Source organism: Agelaius tricolor, unplaced genomic scaffold (assembly GCF_023055355.1).
Source record: "Agelaius tricolor isolate 1412-34295 unplaced genomic scaffold, bAgeTri1.0.p SCAF_53, whole genome shotgun sequence".
Classification (NCBI taxonomy): Eukaryota; Metazoa; Chordata; class Aves; order Passeriformes; family Icteridae; genus Agelaius; species Agelaius tricolor.
In genome coordinates, this window is record NW_027269313.1 from 1,371,776 (window position 1) to 1,381,316 (window position 9,541).

Consider the following 9,541-nt stretch of genomic DNA (forward strand, 5'->3'; position numbering starts at 1 on the left):
GAGGTGCCATCCCTACGGTCACCCTCTGCTCATTTCAATGAGCATTGACTCAAGTCAATGCATGAATGGTAGGCCCATCCCAGAAAGTGCCAGGAAACAAACAGGAAGTTTTGGCAGGCTCTCCACATCACCAGGCTCTGGCTTGGTGACATGGAGAATGTGGCTTGGGCTAGGAGAGAAACATGCTCACTGAGTGTTTCAGCAGCACTGCACAAGAAGCAGAAGAAACTCTGTGGCCTTTACAGCCTCATGCCCAGGTTTCAGGCATGTTTCCCAGTGCGAAGAAACTGCACAGGGGGTTAGGTTCCTCTCTAAAGACCACAGTTTTAGAAACTTTGTTGGGTTTGGGTTTGGGTTTCCTTCCTTCATTTATGGAAAGATAACAGCAGTTCTAAGATGCTTGTTTCCTGTTACTGGGACCATCTCCACAGACAAAAGAACTGGAAGCACTTATAACCCAAAGGAAAATGTTGCCTGAGAATGGAGTTTGTTTGCATGTGGTAAGGCTTGAGTTCCCCCACTGATGCAACCAAAACTAGAGCAGATGCTGATGTGTTGCAGGGACATTTTTAGGAGGGGACCTTGGTGGAAGTAGTTCCAGCAGATGGCAATGGGATTTTGTCCAGTGGCACGCAGGACACGGGACAGGTGAGAAAGACAGTGGGATCAGTGAGTATTTGCTCCTTACCATGTCAGGACTTTGGTTCCAGTAAGGAGGTTCTTGTTCTACCATTTCAATGCCCACGATTCCAAAAGACCAGATGTCCACTTTGGGGCCATATGGTTGACCTGTCACCACTTCAGGCGCCATCCACCAAGGAGTCCCGGCTACTGAGCACAGTCTGCTCTGCTCAGGGGTGAGCTGAGCAGAGAGGCCAAAATCAGCTGAGGAGAAAGCAAAATACTGGTTTTATTTGGATTCTGTGCAATTAGGAAACCAAGCAAAAGAATTCCCCAGTAGAAGTTTGAAAATGTGCTGTTGAATCTCCTGGCATTGGCGACTTTTAAAATCCCCCCATGTTTTACACTGTCTCCAGCAGTGGCTTTTGTTCTTTGGAAACTTTAGACTTGTAGCTCCCTCCCTCTGGAAGGGACCTACACAGAACAAGGCCACTCTTGCCTGCTTGTTCCTTGTCCTACCTCTGTGCACGTTGCAACTGTGCCCTCAGCTCACAGCAGGTGTCCCTGCGCTGCCACCAGCAGCATTTTTGGGGAGCTGGCTGTCACTCCAAGCAGCCCCACAGCCACATCCCTGGAATGCTGCACCTGACCAAGAATATACTGACCCAGCTTGACAGAGCCGTCGGTTCTGAGAAGGATGTTTTCGCTCTTCACATCTCGATGGATCACGTGCTTTGAGTGAAGAAAATAAAGTCCTTGCAGGCACTGAGAGAGAAAACAGGAACAGGAGGGCAAAAATGAGTGATGTGATTTCATCACACAAGAAAGGAAACAAAGAATCTAAAAGATTCCCTCTCCAGGGGAATGGGGAGTAATGGCAGAACACAGTGCCACTGAGAGGAAGAGCTTGCTGCTCCAACACTTGCAGAGCAGGACCTTTCTGAGGAAAGGCATGTCAGCTTTTGAAAGAGCAACAGCATCTGCTCTTGTAGAGTGTTCCCTGCAAACCAGCCAGGATGACTCCTGCTGCAGTGCATGTGCTCAGAAGCAAAGAACATTTGGGCTGCACTCCTGTCCTTTTTAGCTGAGGACTGAGAGAAACGAGTCTCTTTCTTTTTTCTTTGCTGCTTGTTTCAAATCCTGCCACCAGCACCTCTACTTTCACAGGCAAGGAATGCAGTGAAGACAGACTCCAGGCAAACATTTAGAGAGGCAAAGTGGAGAACAGCAAATACAAATACATGAGGCAGAGTGAGAATACAACCGGAGGAGATAAGAGTACTGGCACTGAGTACAGTGAGTGCAGGGGCACTGGCAGGCCTTTCACTTCAGGTGCTTTTACTTGCCCATAGCATAGCAGCAACACAGAAACAAAGCTTGGCACAGGAAATCACTCCAGCTCTGAGCCCCTGCTCCCCAGACAATCCTGCCCAAGCCCTCGGAAACACAGATGGCATTGCTGACCTCCCGGCTGATGGCTGCCATCTCATCTTCAGACAGGTAGGTCTTGCTGATGACATCGGTCAGGGCGCCTCCATCCATGTACTCCATAACCAGCAAGAGTTCCTCGCCCAGAAAGTAGCTGAAAGAAGGAAACAAGGGCATGGAGATGAACATGCATGGCTAGGTTGATTTTTTGCTTCCAGGTTTCTTATTTCCAGATGCCTTTGTGACAAGGACAGAATCAAAGGAATAGATATTCCCTCGTGGCTGTGCATTGTTTGCAATCTGTGCAGTCTCAAAGAGAAAGGCACAGCTGTGAAAAAGGAGATGTCCAGCAAGTGAAAAATGCAGTTTAGAAACAGCCCAGATAAAAAACCTGTCGGGCATGGTGTTTCTGGAAATAAGCACCTAGTCTTCCTGGCATGCACAGCAATGGCAAAGAGGGGCAACAATCCAAGGGAAATCCACTTTAGGATGGTTCATCAGCACTTAAGAAACTTTAAAAAATCAACCCCAAACAAATGTCGAGGCAGTGAACTTAGAGTCTATTGACTTAGGAAGATACAGCTGATCCAGGCTTTGAATAATTTTGGAATCATTTTCAAATTAGGTGTGCCAGGGAAGACTCCTGCAGACAAGATGCACTCTCTTCTCATCCGTTGGAGATGAGTAGAGAAATATGAATAAATAAAAATTACCAGCTCTACTTTCTGCCACTGACCAAAGGGGGTTTTTAACCTCTCATGTTTTCTGTATGTAAACACACATCCATGGCATAAGACCATGATCTCTCACCTGTCTAAATAATTCACAACATTGGGACTCCTACACTTCTTCATGATCATGATTTCATTAACGGTTAGTTCCTTCCTCCTCAGTTCTTGAAGATTTATTATCTTTATGGCCACCTAAAATGACATTGAAAATCAGTAACTTGAGAAGTTGGTGGCACGAGACCACAACGCACATGGAGCGAGTGATTTTGCAATGACACAACTGAGCTGTGCCAAACTTCCATGTGATTAGGCACTGCACTAATTAGGAACTGACATTCCAACAGCCCATTTCTGGGCTCCTTTGGGGGCCAGTTACAGGACACATGGGGCCACTGACATTTTGCCTTGACCACTTGGTAACAGTGGTGTCTCAGCTATCACCCACAAACCTCTGATCACAATCTCTGCTGCTTTGGATGGGATTCAGAAGAAGTAATCCATGCCTTAATACTCTGTGGGTACATCTTGGGCTATGGGCAGGGCTTAGGGCTTTTAGGGACACCTTGCAGATCTCTCCCTATGTGCAGTTCCCAAGTGCAGCACTGCAGGTGGCTAAGGAACTACCAGGAACTTTCAGATGTATTTGCTGGCAGCCAGAAATGAGAATTCAGGACTCTGAAGCTGTAGCCCCAAAGAGCACCGAAGGCACCACCTTTGTTTTAGCAATGGAGAGCGAGCGAGCGCGTCCTTCTCTGAAAGGAACCGCTGCCCTCCGTGCCTTCCTTCCGGCAGCTGAGGAGGACAAAGTCCCAGATGTATTTTGCAGGCTGGCAGCAGTCTGTGCTTCTTGTGCCTTTTCAGCACAGCTCTGCCCAAAGCTCCAGCCACAGCTCACACCAGAGGGGAAAGCCCCTCAAGAGCAGCAGAGACTGCAGATGCTGTTGACATTTACCTCTCTCCCTGTGGCATTGTCGAGTGCTCTGCAAACATCTCCAAAACTCCTAGAAATAAAACAGAAGCAGAGAAAGGAGAAGCAATTTAGATCTTGCAGTGAAAGCCAGCCCACACAGGAGATCTGTGCTGTAAATGCCTAAAACCTGCAGGATGCAGGAGGGCTCTGCCAGAAGGCAGATGATGCATTTTCCTCTCAAGTGCATGGGCACTGGGCCTGTTCCTGAAGCACTGGGGTTCAACTTCTAAAGGGAAGTTGGGTTTCACTTTCTTCTTCATTTTCTTCACTTTCTTCTTGGGTTTCACTTTCTAAACTGTGCAGTTTCTATCCTGACCACAGAGTGTTTCCTTCTGCAAACCAGGGGAAAGAAATGTTCCCGGGAACTGTTATCTCACAGTATTGATAGGGCGTAGCTTGTTCTTTCAGGCAAGCACGTTTCTTCTTTTTTCATTAGTGGGGCAGTATGATTTTGAGACATACAAAAAATGCTAAAGAAATTAACACAGAGCTGTCCTACACTTGAGAGACAAGGAGACCTTCAAGGTCCTGTTCCTTGCTGCAGGCAAGACCTTGGCAGCAAGGAGTATCTCTGACAATGCCTTCTTAGCCCACTCACCAATTCTGAGCAGCACTGAGAGATGGGACAATCTATCCCCAGTGTGTGAACATCTTTGCAGCTGGCCTGACTTCACGCTGGATAGACATTCCACCAGAAATACACCTGGCCCATGGTTATGTAGAAGTAACTGTGGTTGGACTCACCCGCTGCCAATATATTCCAGCTCAGTGTATTTCATTACAGGATTTTCAATGGGGTTCACCATTCTCCCTGAGGGAAACAAAATGCAGGATGCTGACTTTAAAGCAGAGATCCCAGCTTTCAGGAGATACAAAAGGCAGCCCCAGTGTCTGGAGCTCTGAGCCCTTTGTGGTCAGCTGGGTAACAACAAGCACAACAGCAACAGGACAGGCAGCCCTGCAGTACAGATGGCTGGCACAGAGACTGATTTTGTACAGTCCTTTGAAGAGTTCTCTTGACAGGAAAGAAAGCACAGGGAGATGCATTTCCAGGAGAGGAGGACATCTTGCCCACCTTTCAGCAGTTTGCCAAAAGAATTCCTTCCCATTTGTAAACGAGAGCAGCTCATGCTATAACTGATCCCAACGGGCCTTTCAGCATCAGGACCCTCACCCTTTATGAGCAGGCTGAGCTGAAAGATGCCCCTCTCCCAGCTAAGGAAGGCTCCAGCCTCTGCAGTCCCTCCAGCCCTCAGGGACAGGGCAGCTAGCACAAGAGGACTGGCAAAGCCCAAGCATGAGCACTGACAAGCAGTGGGAAGAAGGCAGAGGCAGCCTGAGCCCTGTACAAGCTGTTGCCCCCATTCAGGACACAAGAGGATGGGCTTTGAGATCAGCCCCACCGAGGCGTGGATCAGTGCCCTTTTTGTCCCAACAGATGATGGTAGACACAGAATCCACCGGGCTCTGGTCTCAGCTCCACCAGGTCTTATCTGAGAGCACAGCACTGGCAGCTGTTCTGGGGAAGAAGCAGATTGATTGGGCTGTGCTGCAGAATCACAAAGGACTTGATGTGTTTTCCTAGAGACTGATGTGAGCAGGGCTTGGGCCAGTGGCTAGGATTCTAACAGTCATGGGAAAGAGTGGGAATCGGGTATGGAAAAGTGCCATGGATCTGGGGAATAGAGCATGGCTGGGCTGGAGGCTCTCTCCTGAGAAATGCCTGCATTACACTTTTATCTGATCACGCCACTTGGATGTGTCTCTTGGACACATCTTGATAAGCATAAAACTAGAAGATTAAATAAAGGTTGTTATCAAAGTATCTGTTTTTTCTTCAGGGGCACATGGACAACACCTTGTGCTCTCTATTTGTCCTGTAACCTGATGTTCTTTCAAAGTAGCTCTTATTGACAAAAAGATAGCATTCTCATGAAAATAAACTGCAGATGTAGTAGTGGTAACAGTAACAGTCATAAAAATGACATCAGTAAGACGTGGGGCAGAAGGGCTCCTTCAGGATGGAGAAAAACACAACAAAAAACCCCCACCAAAAATAAACAACACAAAAACAACCCCACCCCCCTGGCCAAAAAAAAATCCCCAACCAAAAAGACAAAACTCCAAAGCCAGTCTATTTCTGTGAAGTTTTTTTGCTCTGATGACTGGTTGGAAGTCAGGAGACAAAGGAGAATTTAGGAAGCTAAAAATTCTGTTCAGTGTGGCCACTAGCACACAGCACTTGCCTAGATCATTTGCTAGGTCACAGCCTTCTGCTGATCCAAGAAGAATCCCTGCTTGAGCCTTTAGCAGAGAGGCAAGCTCAGGCAAACCCAAGCCAGTCCAAGGTGCCCTCAGAGGCAGCAGGAACACCCAGAGCACTCTCTCGCTGCCTCGGAGCACAGCACTTCCTCTGGGGAGTCCTAAATGGCCCTGTGACACCAAACTCAGGAGGAGCATTTGGTACAGCTCTACTGACACCTGCACACAACACACTGTCCCTCAGACAAGAAACACCACAGACGTACCCAGCATCTCCAGGTACTTCTCCTCAGTCTGCTTTTCCAGGGACATGAAGGAAGTGCCCAAGCTTGAGTTTCCAGGTTTGGCAGTAAGGCTTCCTCGAGGTGATGCTGCTGCGGCAGCAGGTTCAGAGCCCATGACGTGCTGCACCTGGAGCCTTTCTGGTGGGCACTGTTCCTGTGCCTCATGGCAAACTTGGGGTCCTTCATTGCCAGACATTCGCTGGAAGTCTTCGCAGGCTGCCCAGTGAGATGTCAACACTCGCACCTCAAGTCAAACAGAACAAAGCAGTCAGAGTCCAGCTTGTCCCTGTCAGCCAGGAGTCATCGACTGTGAGGAAAGGCAAAGAACAGACTGACAAGGGATACAGACAGCTTGTTCCAATCCTCCAGCTGGGTCACCACGTTCCACTGCAAAAAGACCTCAAGAAACAAGGAGAGCAGGAATCAATTTGGATGACTGCTGGCCAAAAGGCCAAAGGACAAGTTTCCCTGTCAAGGGCAGCAGTGGAGAATCAGCACACCAGGAAATGTCCTTCAGAGTGACTGTGATACACACTACGGCAGGACGGCACTCAGAGGCATCACCCCACTCCCTGCTGCTCTGAGTGGAAAGGCAAGAAAGGCAGAAACCACCAGCTTGGTGACTGCAGTGACTGCATCCCTCTTTCACTCACTTGCTTTTGCAGAGACTGACGGAAGCAATTAAGTTTCTCTCTGATGATTTTCATTTCTTCCTCCAGCCTCTTTTGCCTTGCCTTGACCATACTGTGAGCTGTCTGAAGCTCTGCATCCAGCTGTTCCTTCATCTTCTCTAAAAAACAAGAGAGAGGATGTTTCATGAGTGGAGTGCCTGCCACTCTTTCACTCACCTGATTTTGTTGATCGCCCCTCTGCTGATGGAGATTCTCCTCTTGAATTCTTCTCATGTCTTCTTTGTTCTTTCTCTTTACTGCCACGATGTCACTCTGAGCTTCGGGCAGCTCTGCTTGTGGCTCTGCCTGGATCTTCTGTACACACAAATGCAGAGCAAGTGACTGGGAGCTGCCATCAGGCTCAGCTTTTTCCTCTTGCAGCCTCAAAATCACATTTATTCAGCCACTTCTTTCTACTTCCCTACCCACATCTGCTTCCAATGAAACCCTTCTGTCCCAGGGCTGATCTCTGCAGCTTCCAAGGCTCTGTGCTTCCAGTGCCTGTGGGACTCCTGGCCTCCTCGGTCCCAAGAGCTCTGGTTTTATGCCCCTCTTCCTGCCCTTCCCTCTGTCCCCTGGCCAGTCAGGCTTACCTGGCCATTCTCCTGTGGCTCTTCCACCTGCTGCCTGAGCTGCTCTTCCTGCTCTCGCGCTGGGAACAGCTCTCCCTGAGTCTGCCATGGCATCTCTGTTGAAGCAATCTGCTCCTGCTCTTTCTCTAGAAGCACCTGCACAGAAAGCAAGAGAAGATGGGTTTTAACTTCCCGTACGACCTTTGTGGGCCAAGACTCAAAGACTGCTGGGCTCACATGTTCCCAAAGCACTGTGCTGCTGCTCTGCTGGGTCATTCTCTGTTTGAGGGGAGGCACAGATTCCAAAGTGACCCTGGCCCTACAATCAGGGTCCATCTGGGATTGAAGCTCCAACAGCCTCTCAGGCAGCTGACAGGGAAGGTGTGGCATTTCTCAAGGGTCTGCTGAGGGCCTCCCTCTGCTTCTGCCATGTCCTGTTTGTCTTTCAGTAGTGACTGACACCCCGCCTTCTCCCACTTCTTCATCCTGCCTCTGCAGGTGGCTTCCTGGGTGAGCTCACTCCTTGTGAGAGACACTTCTGGAGTTCAAGTTCATTTCAGGCCTGTACCAGCATTCCTCCTTCCTGGCATCTACACTCTTGTTAGAAGTCACCGGGTCATTCAGGAGATAAGGATGCTGGCAAAGATCTCTGATGGACATCACAGAGCCTCTATGGCCACCTCAGTATATGGAGGAGGACCAAGGTGTTTCTTCTCCCTCTTTTGTCAGCTGAGAATTCTGAGCAGCAGAAACAGACACTCTCCTAAGGCCCCCTTAACAAAAGCACTGACACAGCCCTGGGGATGCCAGTGAAGGAAACCATGTGTCATGTATGGCATGGCATGTATGACCAGAGTCACCAAACACCACCTAAACATGGAATTGTTGCACCTCTCTAGGACAGGCAGAAATTAAAAGAATTAACTGACAACTTCAGGGCACAAGAGGCTGGAGGAGGAAAACAACTCTAAAGGGAAAAACCAACATATTTGGAGGGGGAAACATCTCTGCCTGCCCAGAATCGGTGGAGGGAACATGTCTCTAATCCTCTCCTGAGAGGGATGCTTTAGGTGAGCTTTGCACCTCCAACTGCCTTGGACCAGAGCCAGGAAGACTCAATTATGTAAATGTTACATAGATAGATAGATTAGATAGATAGACACATAGATAGATAGAGAGATAGATAGATCTCACTACTATGATCCCACTTTACTGTCCTCTCTGTTGCTGCACACATCAACACAGGTTAGCCATTGCCCTGATCAGCAGCAATCCTGTTCCTCAATAAACCACACTCTTGGGGAATCTGGAGCGTGTAGGTCCTTATGGAAAGGGATCAAACCCAGGGCATTGCACTGGGAACTGCACTCTTTGTGCATCTGTGCTCAGGCAAGTTCTTCTCTTGAACATGACCACACTGATGGTGATAAAGTGGCTGGAATCAGAAATGCAGCCCAGGCCCTCCCAGCTCCTGTGATCTCTGAGGAGCAGCTGGAATGCAAGGGCATTGATGTCCTGCTCAATTCCCAAACACAACACACACTGAATGCCTGGGCTGCAAAAAGGAACAGACACTGCTAAGATCAAATTGATTTGTAAGGCTGTACTGCCTGGCCTAGAACCACAACAGCTCCTTCTGTTCAAAGGTCCTGGCACAGAATGATGTGTTCTCATGCAAAAATACTACATTCAGCAGAAGAGACACATTGAAAATTAAAATTAAAATAGACCGAATACCAGTGCAGTAAAAAAGCAGAAGAAAATGAAGAAAAGAACCATAGTTGAAAGAAAAAGAAAATGAAGAGGCCTCTTCCTACAAGTAAACAAAAAAAAAAAAAAAAACCAAGAAAAACGAGGCGGGGATATTAAAGTAGAAAAGTGCCTAGTATTTGGGTGCATTCAGGAGATGCTAAAGATCCCTCAAGAGCCTCCCACTGTCCCGGCAAAAGCTCCCTCAGCACCTCCTCACGGGCCTTGTGCTACACGCCCTTGCCCAGCTCCC

At 48.5% G+C, this 9,541-nt stretch overlaps 1 protein-coding gene across 1 annotated transcript; it reads right to left on the reverse strand.

Moving 5' to 3' along the window:
- Window positions 1-1,111: 1,111 nt before the first annotated feature.
- Window positions 1,112-7,697, reverse strand: LOC139604605 (serine/threonine-protein kinase PAK 3-like). Its single transcript, XM_071455725.1, has 8 exons — window positions 7,561-7,697; window positions 6,950-7,282; window positions 6,279-6,540; window positions 4,495-4,561; window positions 3,733-3,781; window positions 2,860-2,972; window positions 2,086-2,203; window positions 1,112-1,386 (listed from the first exon to the last, which is right to left on the reverse strand). Exons 1-8 carry the CDS (start codon window positions 7,651-7,653, stop codon window positions 1,171-1,173), a joined length of 1,251 nt encoding a protein of 416 aa, XP_071311826.1. The 5' UTR covers window positions 7,654-7,697; the 3' UTR covers window positions 1,112-1,170.
- Between the last annotated feature and the right edge of the window lie 1,844 nt (window positions 7,698-9,541).